Source organism: Protomyctophum bolini (genome assembly GCF_963924005.1).
Source record: "Protomyctophum bolini genome assembly, chromosome: 2".
NCBI classification, from domain to species: Eukaryota; Metazoa; Chordata; class Actinopteri; order Myctophiformes; family Myctophidae; genus Protomyctophum; species Protomyctophum bolini.
Window position 1 is genome coordinate 49,903,397 of NC_137863.1, and position 17,691 is coordinate 49,921,087.

At 42.0% G+C, this 17,691-nt stretch overlaps 1 protein-coding gene and 1 long non-coding RNA gene across 2 annotated transcripts in view; both read left to right on the forward strand.

The window, feature by feature from the left end:
* The window catches only part of LOC308334487 (protein NLRC3-like), a gene marked incomplete at both ends in the record, with an annotated part of 28,398 nt that extends 17,384 nt beyond the window's left edge, over window positions 1-11,014 (forward strand). The window contains 3 exons of the mRNA XM_080791277.1: window positions 7,961-8,031; window positions 8,591-8,643; window positions 10,940-11,014. Of these exons, the coding sequence (XP_080647403.1) occupies window positions 7,961-8,031; window positions 8,591-8,643; window positions 10,940-11,014 (199 nt within the window). The remainder of the gene's footprint in view (window positions 1-7,960; window positions 8,032-8,590; window positions 8,644-10,939) is intronic.
* Window positions 11,015-12,780: 1,766 nt separating this feature from the next.
* Window positions 12,781-15,912, forward strand: LOC308326819. The gene is made up of 4 exons (XR_013965133.1): window positions 12,781-13,760; window positions 14,020-14,070; window positions 14,257-14,313; window positions 14,812-15,912. It is a non-coding gene; the product is annotated as an uncharacterized lncRNA (long non-coding RNA).
* Window positions 15,913-17,691: the final 1,779 nt, after the last annotated feature.

The window sequence follows — 17,691 nt, forward strand, 5'->3', positions numbered from 1 at the left end:
AGATGTTATGCACTACTTACAATTGGAAAAGATTAAGTTTGAATTGAGAGGGAGTGAAGATAGGTTCTACCAGACATGGCAACCCTTCATTGAATATTTCAATAGGTGCACGCTAACCCCTCCTACACAATAGATAGCACAATAGAAAATTGGAAAGAAAGAAAAGGAACTGAAAGAAAAGGAACTGAGTGTTTTTTCTTTATTCTATTTTTTCTTATTTAAAAAAGAATGTCTGTAACTTACTTAATTTACAACAACATGTTGGAAGTTTGAGAGCAAGAGTGTCTGTCCTGTTGTCTGTTTTGTTTGTCTGTTCACACTTGTCATTGGTTAACTGTTTTTTGTTTTTTCATGTTTATCACACTTATGTCTTTTTTATTATACTGTATGTGGAACATTTACATTGCCTGTTATTTTTTTCATTTTTACTTAACTGAATTACTTATCATTGTCTAAATCTGAAATTGTCATACAAAAAATGCCGAATAAAAACAGTATTAAAAAAAAAATACAAATACACCAGTTTCCCCTCCTCCCCCCCATAATAAAATGCGCTATTTACAAACCCATCTGCGAATTACAGTGCCATTGCCAATTGCAGTGTATGGGTGTATGGATGCTGTGTTTTTTTTTAGTTCTGGGGTTGTGGTCGCGAGTGGTTGCAGGGACTGCGCATCAAAATATATATATTTTATTTTATTTTTAGAGCGTCTCTCTGTTCGCGAGTGGTTGCAGGGACTGCGCATCAGAATATATTTTTATTTTATTTTATTTTTAGAGCGTCTCTCTGTTCACGCCATGGAACCATTCATGACCATGAGCGTCTCTCTGTGGAGCAGATGGACGAGAGAACACGTCAAAACATCACCTATGAATACCTGTGTCCCCCGGGAGGAAGCCAAACGGTGGATAAAAGGCGTGTCTAATCCATGTTTAATATGCGAAACACGCTATTTGTTTAATGTGTTTCATTCACCTTGAGGGCCCGGGCCTACAGTATTTATCCATTAATAAAATGTGCCCATCGTCAGCATGCTAGGCTGTAGAGCGATGCGATCAGTTTTCATATAGCACTAATTTGACGGAGATTATCAATCTCCGTCTCGGGCACATGGCCGTGCACTTGAACTTGACGGTGATTTACGCCATGGGCCACGATGGTGTTAAAAAGATTTGTGGCGGACCTGGTGACGAGGCCGTTGCGTTATGATGACGAAAAGCCATGCTCAAGCCATGCTCTGGACTGCTAGGGCTTCTGGGAAAATGAGTTCAATGCATGTGAACGGGGCGGTTTGTTTGGACTACAACATGCTGTGGAGGCCGTCTTCGTTTTCGCATCGTAACGGCGGCATGTTTTTCTCTTCAACAACAAACCATGGGACTAATTTCCCGCCGGATTTCCGGGAATCAAAGCTGCAAATACTTCGGCGTTATGCTCCAAAGGTAATTCAACACTTTCCCCTGATTGGCTGAAATGTAGTCACCTACGTATATACAGCTTTTGTCCCCACACATCTAAAAATTTGCCATTAACAATGAAAGGGGAATTCATGTCAAATGTATGCTAAATCTTGTCCCCACACACATCTCAATATTTGCCATTGACAATGAACAGCTAAATATGACATAAATTAAACATCAAAACATTAAACGTCATTGACATTGAACGGGAAATTTATGTCATATGTAAACAAGCAAATCAGCTAACCAATCACAGGCAACAGGCATTCTGATTGGCCAGTATGAGATGATTTCTGATGATGTATGATGATAAGAGTGCCCCTCACTTCACACAGGTGTGATTTATCTTTAATAAAGTGATATGAGGTAGCGGCGGGACATAATGGCAAAATATTACATCACAATATCTTTTCAGCAATTATCAAAATATTGATATTCATCAGGATATCATTTTTATGTTTGTTTTTATATAATCTATATAACCAATTTGTTTTATGCTGATAGACTATTTGTTTTTTATGCAGACAGACACAGACGGACAGACAGACAGACAGACAGACAGACAATCCGTTTTCATCCTGCTGTTCTATCATGTGATTGTGACACACTGACATTCAGTGCAGAGGCTGCTCGATGGTGAATTAGTATTGAAACATTCTCTTTGGCTTTGACTGCTTCAGTTCAGACAGAACATCGGACATATCAGCTACAGTAGGCTACTGATTTACTAAGCTATAGTCTGCTACGCAGAAACCTCGGATAAACCTCGGCGAGTCGGAAGGAGGTGGTGTGGGGACAGATCTTTGCCTTTTTTCCGTTGCTCATTACGCAGGTCACACAGACTGATATGTATCCAGCCAGTTCGGTCATTCGTATTATCATTCACTCTGCACACATGCTTTTGTAAGCAAACGCTAAGCAAGGGTTGTTTTTGATAAACATCAATCCGTCCACTCCATGTGCGTGTGCGCGTGCACTCTTTGCGTGCACGGCTGCATGCTGTTTCACCCGCATTTGGTTAAAAGTTATATCAAGTTACGTTTGAACATTACAAACAGACTTTGCAAATAACTTTAGTATTCAACGTGTCGGGGTCCAAGCAATTCCTTCAGAATCTGTGCTATCATGCTAATGCTATCCTGCCGCGTTAGCTCTGTCTTCTTTTCTGTCTGCCGCTGCTGACAGCAGTGACAGGGAAGAGCACAGAGCAGCAAGACAGGGAGGGGCGGGGCGGTGGGAGCAAAGGGGCATAGATCTTCAAATGAACGCCGCATTGAGCCTCGACACGTTGTTAGCTTGAAGATCTGCTCTTTTTGGCGAACGACACCACTGTACTACAGAATATAAATGTAGGTATAGAAATGCGACTATAGAATGTGCACTTGCTCTATCAGAGCCTTGTCTTGATCACGATTGAACGGTCAAATTCTGTAGTCGCACCGGTGCTACAAATTACATTTTACAACTCGCACGGTGCTATTTTCTGTAGCAAATGCAACAACCTAGTCGCACTGTCGAGCCCTGCCGCTCATACTAGTGATGGCTCTGTTCTATTCTGGTCAAACAGAGTCAGGGTGCTGCTATTGTGGGGGTGCATAGTTTGACTACACCGTCGCTCCCGACACGCGCTGCCAGTTACAACTAACGGGTTGTACGGCAGGTTAAAACAAACATGTGGCGAGTTAAAAATAACCCGTGGCTCACGGCATATGTGGCAGGTTACAACCAACCCGTGGCAGGTTAAAACTAACCTGTGGTTTCCTGTGAGGTTAGGTTTAGGGTTGGGTTTTGGGTAGGGTGTCGGACTCACTACTGTTAGTACATCGGACCAAACACATGCACCCTTGTACACTTTCAGAGTTATGGGGGTCCTTGAAATTTAAAACTTTGAGAACCACTGCACACTAAATGTAACAGAGCCTTATCATCGGTAAGGTGGCCCGGAAGTAGGCAGAGTTATTCCGTTTGCATATAGCCCATTCTGGTAAATTTACAAAAAGTGCTTTGACTTGGCGCAGGGGAAAGTTCCTGCCCAACACCATGGAGACTGAGGACACAGGATTGTTTTACAATATATGAGAAATGTGATCAATTTGGTTAATGATCCAGAAAATAACTAATGACATTTGAATGTCATTTATCATTTTCTGAATGATTACAGTAATTCTCACTTTATAGTCTGTCAAAGTATGTATGGGTATTTAATCAAAAGTGAAGTGATCCCTTTGCCCTAGGTTTGGAGGGCAAGACAACTGTAGAGAGCAGAGCCTCATGGCCGTAGCCAAATCACTTTCCAACACCTCTGAGATTGACACTACATCACAAATCCCATTTCAGGGATGTCCAGAGCATCTTCTCCATTCTGCCAAAATGTTGTTGTCCTTCGGCCAACATGCAGGTAATCACAGATGAGACCAAGGGGTAAGAACGCTAAATGTTGCTGTCAGAATAAATTACATTTATACTCACAGGACATAAATCCACTTGGAGAGCAGAATATGAAATGATCTACCATTGAGTGTAGACTGTTTACTCATTGGAAAGACCCAAAAGCTTTCTCACACAATGAGCAGGGAAGACCAAACAAAAACTATGATAATAAGCCCTCTTGTATGTCCTCTCATCACCTCGAACCCCTTCTCCCTTTTAATCACTTGCAAAGAAAACAACAGCAATCCCTCATGTGACTGTGTGCGTGTTTTTGTCTGAATGAGCAGTGTGTGTATTTGTGCGCGTGTGTGTGTGTGCACAAGAAATTTCTTGTAAAATGTGAATACAAATAAAGATGTTAAATGTGTGTGTGTGTGTGTGTGTGTGTGTGTGTGTTCCATTCACTTACACAAACAAGACACACATGGTGTTCTTTTTGTGTTTCTGTGTGTGTCATACACTTACAATAACAAAACACTGCACTCTCTCTCTGTGCGTGCATGCGTGTACAGTGGAGTACAGTACAGTACAGTACAGTACAGTACAGTACAGTACAGTACAGTACAGTACAGTACAGTACAGTACAGTACAGTGCAGTGCAGCACAGGACAGGACAGTGCAGAGGACTACAGTATACTATTCCCACTAGGTTGACACATTTACGAAATCCAAGCAACTTGGTATATAGAAACATTGCCATGCTTGCGTTGCTTTTATACGGAAATAAAAACAAGCAAAACAAACAATAGGGCCACTCAGCCAGGTTGCCAAGTTTGCACTTTCCAAGCAACTGGATATATGAAAACATTGCCATGTTTGCTTTTCCAAGTAAAAAAAGACAAACAAAAAAACAGTATTGAGTATCGCCCTCCCACTATTGCCTTATTCCTTTTTGCGACGCGTGGCGCTAGGATGAGCATGCCGAAGGACCGCAGAATTCTAGTCTTTGTAATTAACACAGTCTCCCGAGTAGATTGCTATAACTGCACGCACACGCACACACACACACACACACGCACACACACACAGTGATTGATATAAAAATGACTTAACTGCTACACAGTAAAATCATCAGCGTTCATTTTAATCAGAAAACGTACAAATAAATTAAAATTAATGCTATGGATTTTACTGTGTACGTTGTCAGTTTAATCTAACTAATGTAAACATGCATCTCTCTGACACAACAATAAAAGCCACAGAGCTAGAGATGACGTGTGTAATGTTCAGGAGAGGCAGACTTTGTAGACTCATAAAAGATTTGTTTGAGCTTTTACACCCAAACAAGACGTGTTTCACTGCCACGCTGCTGACAGTTACGAACGGCAGAATGTGCCCACATCCCAGAAATAGGTTTTATGATCCTGTAACCAAAAAGGCGTCCAGCCTCAATGGAGCCCCTCAATGATTTGTTTCTTAATGATGACATAACTATCGCTCTACAGCTGTCATTACTGTAAGTCAATGACCACACGTACTGTACACTTGGAGGAACACTGCCATAAAGTAGGGACGCCGCCGATTCATAGATTTTCCGATTAATCACGGGAGTCTCCAAAATCGATATTTCATAATAATAAAATAAATAAAAATAAAATAGCCAAAATATAGGCTAATAAATAAGGCTGCATGACATATCGAACATGTACCTTTATCAGAGTGGAGAATATAAGTATAAATCAAGTTATCTTCTCTGCCCCTCTCTCTAACAGACACAGTTTGAACATATATATATATATTAATATTACAGTTAACGATCGCTTGTTAAGTGCCTGCCAGACAGACAATCAGCTAAAATGAAGGCAGCTGTAGACTAGTGAACTGAACGTTTTCTGTTTATATCAAGTACTTCATACCAGCCCCTTATGAAACTACTTCTCCCCAAATCCAAATGGATTTAATTGTCCATCCTGAATGGCAGTAACTATAGTATACAATGAGAACTGAGAAGATCTCCACAAAGGTTTACTCATCAAAACTGATTATAAAACTGTAACCATGTGACCATGGCATGTGCATAATATAAAATCTTAAACGTTTTATCTGATATTGATTACAAAAAAATGTGTGTGTAATTGTACTTAAAAGGGGAATACCACTAAGAAACACAGAATGGAGGAACTTTTCTATTATTTCCACACAACAGCTCTAAGGTATACTATTGACATAGTAAAATGTTGAAAATGAGTGTAATTCCCCTTTTTTAGAGTAGTAGAGTTGAATGTTTGTGTTAGGAGACTATAGCTGGATATAGGAGGGGCTAGAGCCCCTAAACACATTGAACCAATGGAAAGTATTAAAAAGTGCTTTGGCGAAAACCTCCTAACTCCACTTGAGTTTTTTTGAGGGTCGCTATTCCCTCCTATATTCAGCTATTCGTGACAATGGACAATTAGGGTAGGCTAAGCTTTAAAAAATAAAGAAAGACAGGGAGGGCTGGAGTTCAGGTTTTTAAGCTTTGTTTATACTTCATCACACAATACCCTCACTTTCTGAAAAGACACATTTCCAACGAGCAACAACGGCGAACTGTAGTAAACTACAGTAGTATAAATTAGTCTTAGGGCTTCTTGGCGAAGACACTGTACCGGCTGAAAGGATGAAAGCATTTAGCTAAACCCTCACCTTGAAATCAGGAACAAACAAGACAGACAGAGAACAGCAAGCAGCTGCAGCACTGGTCTGTCCACAGCCCTCAGCTCTATATATGTCCTCCCACCTAACAATTCCATCACACAGCTCAGGAGTTAATATGGCTGTAGCAGCCACTGCCCGCAGGGGATAATGAAGTGAATAAGGGACAGCCGTCCCTGACCTGTGTGTGTGTGACTGTGGGGTGTGTGTGTGTGTGTGTGTGTGTGTGTGTGTGTGTGTGTGTGTGTGTGTGTGACTGTGGGGTGTGTGTGTGTGTGTGTGTGTGTGTGTGTGTGTGTGTGTGTGTGTGTTAGCTCTGGTCCATAGCTCTAATGCGTGCCTTAGAGCTATGTTACTTTCAACTTCCGCCGCTCGCATGAATGCAGACCAGCCTCTACTCTTTAGTGTATATAAAAAGAACGTTTTTGCTACTCACCAAAACAAAGGCGGTTTGTGTCAATAGAAAGACTACTTTCCTTAGTGGAAGCACTCTGAGCCCCCCACCACACGTATAAACTGTACTTTTTGGCCAAAAAGGGATTTTGTTTCCACCGGAAAAAAAACATTTTTAGTTACTCCGCTGCGCCCTCTACTGATATTGCCCAGAGAACTGCCTCATAGAGGATATTTTTCCTCCGGTGAAAAAATATCCCTTTTTGGCCAAAAAGTACCGTTTATACGTGTGGTGGGGGGCTCAGAGTGCGTCCACTAAGGAAAGTAGGCTTTCTATTGACACAACCCGTGTTTGTATTGGTGAGTAGGTCAAACGTTCGTGAGATTTCCACTAAAGAGGAGAGGCTGGTCTGATTTCGATTTGAGATTTAATAGGGAAAGTCCCATAGCCTTAATGCAGGAAAGAAATTTGCAGAATCGAAGCATTAATGCTATGGACCAGAGCTATGTGTGTGTGTGTGTGTGTGTGTGTGTGTGTGTGTGTGTGTGTGTGTGTGCGTGCGCTTTTGCTACCTTGTGGGGATCGAACTATGACTACACACAAACGACGTGGGGACCTGCATCCTTGTGGGCACCAAAATCCTGGTCCCCAGAAGGATTATCATTTAAATTGATAGAAAAACAGTTTCTAGTATTCCTAGGGCAAATTTATTTGGTTTTTAAAAAAGTGTCCACAGAGATAGAAAATCATGAAAAGTGTGTTAAAAGTGTGTTAATATGCTCCCCCTACTGACCAAAACTATGCAACTGCAGAAGTGTGTGAATTCAGGCATTTTCACACACCTATAGCCAATAATATGCCGTGCTGCCTATAACGTGTCACTTTAGCCAATCAGCGCGAGTTTAGCAGGTTACCGTACCGGTAAAAGGTGACACCCCCCAGTCTGCCTATCACGTGTCACTTTAGCCAATCAGCGCGAGTTTAGCAGGTTACAGTACCGGTAAAAGGTGACACCCCCCAGTCACACGTCACCCCCGCCAGCCTGAAGGCTCGTACGGTGTCACCGTCAAGGAAGCAGGAAGAAGGAGGCAGGAGGCAGGAGAAGAGAGAAGGTAACTTTTCGAACTATTTTGTAATTATCATAAGAATCGGATTGTTTTTGTACAGTTCAACTAACTATTACAATGCTTTAGTCCACAACTCGCCTGTGGTAAAACAGTAGAAACAATACCAATAAAGTTCCAAATAAAATAAGTATTTTATTATATTATTAAATGTATTATATTTTATATATACAGGCATCAAGCCTAAATCACTGTGGACTGTTTTTTTTTTTTCTTGGACTGACTGTATTTTTTTTAATTTGATGTTGTGCAGGTCTGTACATAGTGCATTCTTGGCTTTTCTTGCCTAGTAATACTAGTGTGAGCTAGACAATTTCGCGCAGCTGTGTTGAATTGCGTCTAATGAGCACCTCGATTGGAAACCTCTCCAGCAGATAGGTGGGGGGAGGGGGTGAATTTACTGCACTTGGTTGTAAGTAGCTATACTGCCTCGCTCACCCAAATTGTGTTGCCGTCGTTTCGTTTGGAGTAAAGGACAAACTTTCATCTTTGGTGCACGAGAAGAAAATTGTTATTCCAGTGACTGACTTCCTTTATTTTTTCATAGGCTCATTCTCCGTCATGGCCCTGGAGAATGCTGCCAGTGACAACCGCTTCCAGGTAAAAGTGATTTTTATTCAGCTTCACAATAGCTTTTAATTGTTTGTAAGATGTTGTAAAACACATTATAGAATGTGCGGCCACCTTCTTGTTTATAATTAAAGTTGGTAGACGAATGGTATACATTTATATATGCTCCTTTTTAAAAGACAAACTAAAAAGCAACATTTAACAATATAAATAAATTGTTGTAGGCTTAATCATCAATAAACAACGCATCGCATCTGCGCGTCTACAGTACCTAGTCCAAAACATAAATAAATCCAGTCCAGATCTGAGCAAGTTATACCTATAAAGCCACTGGACGCATGGGCTAAGCCTTTTTTTATTATTAAGGAAGATCAGCATGCATGTCACCGTACGTGTTCTGTTTGTTGACATTTCGCTGACGAGAAAACCCTCAAACATCGATAGCACATGGCTAACTTGATAGCCGTAACTACCGTGCCAGTGTGGGGACTCGAGGAGGAGGTTGAGGAGGAAGCGACAGCGGCTGTAAACGTTCTCCCTCCAGGCCAAATGGCCAATAATGGATTTAATAATGTAGGTCTCTGCATTGATACGATCGACATGTGTTAATCTCGTCTCGCTGTCAGCCTGTCACTCGCTTACGTTTTGACTACTGCAACGCTACCGTTGTAGGCTTGTCGCCAACTAGCCATTGAAATACAACAGAGAACGGGGACATTGAGGGGGCAGAAAACAGAGCCAGAGCGCTGTTCATGCAGCCTGAAGTGTGACAAGCTGGGCGGCGCAAATAAGAGCAATTTTAGGCATGTGTGCAACATCCCTACAGCTAACCAGTGCTAATGGATATGAACGCCTGGGCATTGTACGGCCCGTGAAAGATTACTTGATAATCCGAAAATAAAACATACTTTCTAATTACCTTATGGGTAAAAGCATCGCTTTTATTTAGGCGCATGCTTTGATTACCAAACTCCCTTGCAGGAGGACAAGTTAAATCCCATTATGCTTCATTGCTTTATTTAACCCGCCTCGCCAATAAAGTTAAGATGCTGCCGTATGGCGTTGTTGCGCCCAGAATGTTGCATGCTTCTGAAGTTCAGAAAGCTTGGGCGGTGCGCCGTGAGCTTGTGGATCGTCTGTTTTCGGCACACGAGTCGATCGACACCGTTGTACCACAAAGTAAATCTGGCAGAACGAACGTGCACACATCAACATACAGCGCCTGCCAGGCTGCCAAGTCTCAACAATACCATTACTGGTTGGCTTATTATTGTTTTCAGAACGTTATTGTTTAATGGTTGTGACTTAACACTCATCTCTCGATAGTAAGCAGCGCACCATGGGTTGTGAAAGTGGCACCTCCAGTGTCCTCTGAATGGAACTATTAAGAGAGCTACCTCTAATGTTCTCATTGTTAAAAGAAAATGCTAGTATTTACAGGACTTGTAACTTAAACAAAAACATAGTTTTCAACTGGGAAAGGAAACGTAGAAAGTAGAAAGTAAAAAAATCACACCCATGTGAAGTGAGGGGTGATCTTATTGTACATCATCATGATGTAAAATAGTCACTCTGCCTATAATTTGGGTCAAATGTTTCACATTTAGTTTACCATTGCTTTGCCAAACAATGCCATTTACTGCTATTTATATAGAAATAAATTTGATATTATGCATAATTAAGTTCAGCCTTTTGGCCCGGCCCTCCAAAATATTTTCTGTTTCTCATTTGGCCCCTTGGGAAAAATAATTGCCCACCCCTGACGTATACCTATCTTAGCTAAATTAGCTTCCGCATGAAGGTGATGTCACACACAGCTCCTTGGAGTGTTTACTGCCCAACAAAATAATCCTGTTCTTATAAAGTTTATAAGAAGTGGAGAGTCTTATAAAGTGGAGTAGGAGTATGTGGGGGTGACTGTGTGTGTTTTGTTTTTCAGTTTAATGTTGGAGTAGAAGTACTAGCAAGATGGACGGACTGTTGCGGAGGTGGTTAAATGCAAACCGGGTAGGATGTGAAAAGTCTCTTGAGTAGTTTTCATTTAGTTTTAGTCACATTTTAGTTACCTGGAATGTTTAGTCTAATTGCAGTCGACTAAATGTCATGCGATTTCTAGTCTACTATATCAACAGTTTATTTAGTCGACTAAATGTTTTTTGGCAGGCCTTGGTGGCGTCATAATGGCTGATTTTATACTTGCTGAAAATGGCAGATCTACAAGTTCACGTGTCGCGCTGTGACGTATTGTGAGATTGTAGATCTGCTATTTTCAGCATGCGACCAAGTGTAAAATGACTTATACTGGATCTCTTGTCCTCTCTTGCAGAAGGTGAAACCCATGTCTGCGGCTCTGCCCTCCACCTCCTCTGCGCCCGCCCAGTCCTGTGCCCGTCTCCCTTGACAACGAGACAACTGACAACCTGTTACAGCACAGTAGTGTTCTCCCAACCTCTCCGTCAGTGGCTTCTCCTCTCCTCACGAAGGTAACAGGGATTGTGTTCATAGTGTTATGATATCATTATTATTATTATTATATCATTATTCCTATACTAATCTTTGCTCTTGTCCTCTCTTCCCTGTAGATCATTCGACCAGCAAGTCGCCGCTCAACTGGCTGGATGACGCTGCCCCCATGCCCTCCAGTAGCCTCTTCTCTCTGGCCTCCACCTCCTCTGCGCCCGCCCAGTCCTGTGCCCGTCTCCCTTGACAACGAGACAACTGACAACCTGTTACAGCACAATAGTCTTCCCCCCAGCCTGCCCCAAGATTTATCAGATGAAGATTTGGACACCGATCAGTCTTCTTTGGATGACAGAACGTCCAACTTTCGAGAGACAGGGAAGTGGTAGTAACACCCAAAACGCTTGGGTGTAGTAACACCCAAAACGCTGTCCTTAGAGCCTCTGTGATTATTCCTGCTGTCGGAAACAAGAGGGTATAAAATACAGCGCTAGGATTAAACGTTTGCTCTGAAAGAATATATATTCAAAGATTTGAGCCACATTTTCAAGAATTTTATAAAATGGCATATATATATATATACACACACACACAAGCTCATAGCTTTTCACAGCAGCACTATGAGCTTGTACATCTGCTATTTTTCAACAGCTAAAGTATAGCATAATGGATACAACACCAAAAGGGGTTAATACAGCAGAAACTCCATACCATTTGGATCAATGTGGATTTCGTCCAGGTTCTTCCCTTGGAGATCACCAACTCGTCCCTGCTCCATGGCAATCAGCACCTTGCTGATCCTCGCGAGCTGAAGGGTCTTCTCTGGTAACCTATAAAACTTGCTATGTACTCTGATGCTGTGTCCCATGAAATCAGCTAGCTGCCCCATCTCAGTTTCCCTAAGGTTCAGAACTGTGGACAGAGTTGCCAAATGTTTCCGCAGTTTGGTAGATGTAATTGCCTGTGGATTCTTGAGGCCACACAGATTGCTGTACTCTCGGAGAAGAGCACTCGAGCGATAGAAAGACATGGCGCCTGGTACGGCGAATAGATAGCGGTTATCGTCGAGGACGCCACATTCCTTTCTGCATTCACAGAGACAGACAAGTGATTCCAACATTGACGGACTTAGGAGAATGGGCACCATCCTGCCATTCTTTCCTCTAGTTTCAATTCTGGAGAAGTGACTGCACAGCTTTATCTCAAACTCAGAGAGAGCGTAGTTGATGTCCTCATGAGTGGATGATTTGTCTCTTGACAAGAATGATGTGAGCTGAACTTTGTTCGTCTTCCCTTGTCTGCGACGGTTGAAAAGCAGAACCAGAGCTTGAGTGACCTTGGACAGTTTCTTCCAGTTCTCCATCGACGACGTAGACTTGAGGTCCTCAATGTACTGGTGCTGCTTCTCCTGCAGGAAGTCGTGTAACTTTTTGACATCTTCTGTCAGAGGCAGGACCAGAGGGTTATTCAACTTTCCCTCCAACAGGGTCTCCTGACATTTATTGGAAATCTCCTCATTCCATTTTGCGTGGTAGATCCTTTGGAAGTTTTGTGCTTCTTCCGCTGCCTTTTTGTCACCTTGAATGAGAGCACGACTCTCCAGAAGCATAGCGATTTTCTTGAGGCTGAATCCAAGTTTCACTGGAAGACTGATAGATTTCTCTTTTCTCGTCTCTTTTGTTTCACTGCCTTCACTGTGAGCTCAAAGTTCTTTGGAAGGATGTACTCTTTGATACTCTTCAGTGGTGTGATGTCACTTCCATGAACAACAAGTCTCCCCAGCTCCCTCAACTTTTGCCGGATGTAGTCATATTTTGCGGGGTCGGATCCGTGCTTCTTGTAGAGGGACTTAGCCAACTCGAGAATACACCAGTCTTTTTTGGCTGCATCTGCGATTTGATCCTGTTTCATTCTACTCAAGACATCCCAGACATCAGTGGACACCCCATCGGGGATGGGTTCAGCAAACGCACACAACATTTGAACTCTCTTTTTTCCAGGTTGTCGCTTTACGTCTGGTTTGATAAATTTGCAGTTCTTCATGTGTCTCCACAGTGCAGATCTGGTCATCAACCCTTGGCAGTAGACACAATGCATGTACTCTTGGGCAGTCAAATCTTGTTTTGGCTGCTTGCTTGCGACCAGTGTCCCTGTGCCTGTTTTTAAGACTTCGATATTGTGTGCGAAGTTGCCTCTGTTTCGGAGTAGATCTATATGTAGTCGCCTTTCTTTTGAATTCTTCGGAAAGCTGAATGCCTTTACAACCTCAAACTCCTTGCGGTGAACAGTCTCCAAATGCCTTGACAATTTCAACATTGGCATCTCACAAAAGACACAGAAGTGACGTTTACTGTATTTCCGAGATCCATCGGCTTTTTTTCCGACAGCAGGAATAATCACAGAGGCTTTAAGGACAGCGTTTTGGGTGTTACTACACGCAAGCGTTTTGGGTGTTACTACCACTTCCCTGTCTCTCGAAAGTTGGACAGGTCTCTCTATGGTGTCACACTCTGTGGCCACATCCTCAAACCAATCACTATCACCGTCACATTAACTTTTATCGGCAGAGGGGGAGTACGTTCTGTCATCCAAATCCGAAAATGAAGAGGCCTATGCTGAGGAGGACGCGCTTGAGGGGGACGCCGCTCTTGAGGCCAGTCAGGACACATTTGAGGAGATTACGGAAGGTATGTGCTTTAATCATTACATCTCCACATCTTGTTGCATCTTTACAGCACCCCAACTCTATCTGCCTATCCTAAACTGTTTAAACTATAAACTGTTCCTGCCAGTTGTCTGGTTCTCACAGTCATTAGCTTGGAGGCAGCCAAACCTTTAACAACTGTCGCCATTTGTAATTGACACACAGATATTACAGGGAGAGACAGCAGACACGATCATCTCTAGCACATCTAGTTACATAATATTTGACTTGTCATTCTATAGTTGCTGACCTGAGTGGATCCGCGCAAGATGGGGAGACGGAGCCAACAGGAGGTAAGGATATTGGACAGGGTTTTACTTTTATTTTCCCTCAGCCAGGTCCTAGCGTACAAGTGGCTTTGTCGGTCAGTCTGTGGCATGTGTCATTTTGCACCAGAGTACCTTAGGAGAATCAACGCCTGTAGCTTTACCTAGCCTACCTGTGGCACTTAACAGAATGTTCTACTTGTCATTCCACAGTTGCTAAACGGAGTGGGTCGGCACCAGCAGGAGCCGGACAGAAGGAGCCAAAAAGAGGTAAGGATATTTTGAGTGGTGCAACAGCTTTGTGTCCCTGGGTCCCTGGCTGGGTCTGTCTGTCAAAGTACAAAATAGCGTTTGGTTGGGGTTTTTTTGTGATTAACTGGCGGGGGCTCGTTATCCCTGTTCAACATTACTTTGTTTCTTAAAGGCTAACATTTTGTCAGTTTGTTTAATGTTATATCCTGGAGGTTCTTTTCGTGCTCGTGTTAAACTATCCACTTTACAGCTGTCATATTTATCAATTTGAGAGGTACAACAGGTGCGTGTCCTCTGGTAGCTTCCTTAGCACTGGGTGCTCAGTTTTCCTACTGTACTAATTTTGGCAGCTATTAATCGGAACATGGTGATTAATTACAAAATCAGTTGTTAAACACAGTAACATGACTAAAATGGCCAAATCCGGATCTATAGTCAGTGGTAGAAATAATTGTAGCTTTTAGGCTAAAACGATTACCTTATAATACACTAATCTGTTATTCATTTCTCTTTTAGCTCGGAAATGGGAACCAGAAGAGAAAGAAGCCGTGGAGAGGCACTTTAACAGTGTGAATGCAGCCGTAAAGTTTTCTACATCTTCTTCTTTAGGGATGTAATTTTGTTATGGACATAAAATTTTATAGCTTTCCAATCTCTCTTTGTAAGGGCTGGCTCTGATTCCAGACACCTGTCACAGTCACGTTTGCCTGGGACATTACAAGTCTGTATAGATTCCTTAACACTAGAAGGTCTGAGAGGTAATTTTGACCGTTTTTTAAATTATTTTTAAGTTGATTATCTTTGCCCATGAAGCTTTCAGAAGAGCATCATCATCCATCACCATTCTATCATCTCAGAAAATCTTGACATCTGAAAAAAAATCTAAATGTGAATTTAAGCACATGCAACTTTAGCTGATTTTATTTCAGACCTTCTAGTGTTAAAAAACATGATACCTGTGCTTGACCTCGTGAGGAGAGGAGAAGCCACTGACGGAGAGGTTGGGAGGAACACTACTGTGCTGTAACAGGTTGTCAGTTGTCTCGTATCATGTCAATATCATGGTCAGTATAATGTCAGTATCATTGACATTCATTGTATATATCATGTCTAGTAACATGTCAGTATCTTGTCAGCAGAATCATGTCAGTAGTATCTTGTCTAGTATCTTCTCAGTATCATGTCTAGTAGTATCTTCTCAGTATCTAGCTCCATTAAATTGGAACCCCTATATCTATGCTGCTACGCTTTAGCCTCAGTTTAATTGTTGCCTATGTGCCTGCGTTAAGTTTATGTCGCAGTCCGCTCCTCGGACTGTGAACTTTGACTGTCCTTATTTGATATTGGACTTCTGGATGTATTTCTGTCATTTCACTGATTTCAGTATGTTTTGTATGTATTTGCTCATGTGTTCCTGACTGTTGGTTTGTTTCTTTTTGTAGTATTTGTGCCTAGTGTTCCTGCCTTGTAATTTGTCAGTGTTTCCACCTGTGTCATTTTAGTCCCCCAGCCTATCCTAATGTTTATTGTATTTTGGTTCCACCTGTGACCTGTTATCCTGTGTGTATTTAAGTCCTGTGTTTGCATATTGTTCTTGTTGTTTCGTAGTTCCCTGTGGTGTGAGTTCCTGTATGGTTTCTGTGTTTTGTCATGCCTTCTTTGCCCTGTTTATGGAAGAACCTCAGTTTGATTAATAAATCCTTCTAAGTTTATTGCTCTGCCTACTGTCGCCTGCATTTGGGTCCTCATCCGCAATCTTTTTGACAAAGCTGCATCTTTCCTCAATGATTTAAGTAGATTTTAAATGTGTTTAAAGGTAGCAGATCTGTTTACATACGCAGTGCTAGTGGTCCATAGGGTGGTTGTAATCCATTCTCTAGCCTTCTATCACAACAGTACACACATCTTGGTGCTGTGTTCCCACATTGTTGTATTTCTTCCAGTAGGCATGCTCCAAGTGTAGCTGTTGTCTCACAACCTCAGCCTAATACCTTAAAATGTAACTATCTCCCTTGAATCACAGGGAAATCCATTTGGATTTGAGACCCAGGTTTGAATCCTTGAGTACAGGCCAGATCAATGACAGGTTATAGTGGGCTGGAAGCCAATCTTAGCCAATGAGGATGGAATATGACAAATCTGAAAGACCCGTTTTGTTTAGTGAATATAACCTGGATGGGCGGACAGGGTGCAAAACAGTCTCGGTCATGCATTCCGGCCTGGTGGAGACTATAAGGGAATACAATTTAGTACCATGTATTTACTATTTACCCAGCCACTTCATATTCAGAATAAGAATCAGAATAAGTGTCAAGTGTCAAAGGCACGTAAGTAAGTACCAATCACTTATTACCTTAGTAATTACATAAAGATGCCATTGAGCATTCAATCAGCTGCTCACATCACACGTGTGTATGACAGCCAGAGGACTAAAATAGCAAAAGCGAAGCATCGAGTATAATAACTTCCCATCTAGAGTTTGAATGGACAGGGAGACATCGAAGAGGAAGTATGAGTGGGGATGAATAAACATGTCAGAACAGGTCAGCTCCATATATGGAGATCTAAGGGTTTGAGGTCAGATGTAGAGTTGCTGGCCGGCATATATGCAGATCTAGTCTTCTCCATGTATGGCTATCCGAGGTCAGTGTCTTGATCTTCATGTTTTTCAAAATAGTAAAAAAAAGGAGTAAGGGGTTTAGCACAAGGACCTGATATGTGCAAATATGATTGAAATCCAAAATGTAGGTAGACAGTGGAGCTGGATTAACTTGGGAAGGTAGGGATTTCCGCCTATGAAAGGTTGCTGATTCACAATAGAACCAAATATTGGCACCCTTGTTGCTTTGTAGGCAGAGAGAACTGTTTGTTGTTTTTCTTTGGGTGCAGAGAATGGATTTGCAGAGTTATGTGTGCAGTTTCGGTTTGGTGTTTGTTCCATTTTTCAAGTTCTTGGTTGGCAAGGGGACCCCAGATATCGCAAACCATAGAGGGAGGTCTATGACAGTTGAATATCCATAACGTTGGTAACATCTGAAACTGTTATGGTGTACCCACAAAGATGTTAAGATCTGAAAGTGTGTTATGGTGTACCCACAAAGATGTTAAGATCTGATAGTGTGTTAAGGTGTCCCCACTATGGTGTACCCACAAAGATGTTAAGATCCGAAAGTGTGTTATGGTGTCCCCACAAAAATTAAGATCTGAAAGTGTGTTATGGTGTACCCACAAAGATGTTAAGATCTGAAAGTGTGTTATGGTGTCCCCACCAAGATGTTAAATTCTGAAAGTGTGTTATGGTGTCCCCACAAAAATAACAATATCTGACAAGTCCCCAAATGGGAGGACCCAGTCATGTCTGGGGGAAAAAGTATTGAATATTACTAATTTAATGTC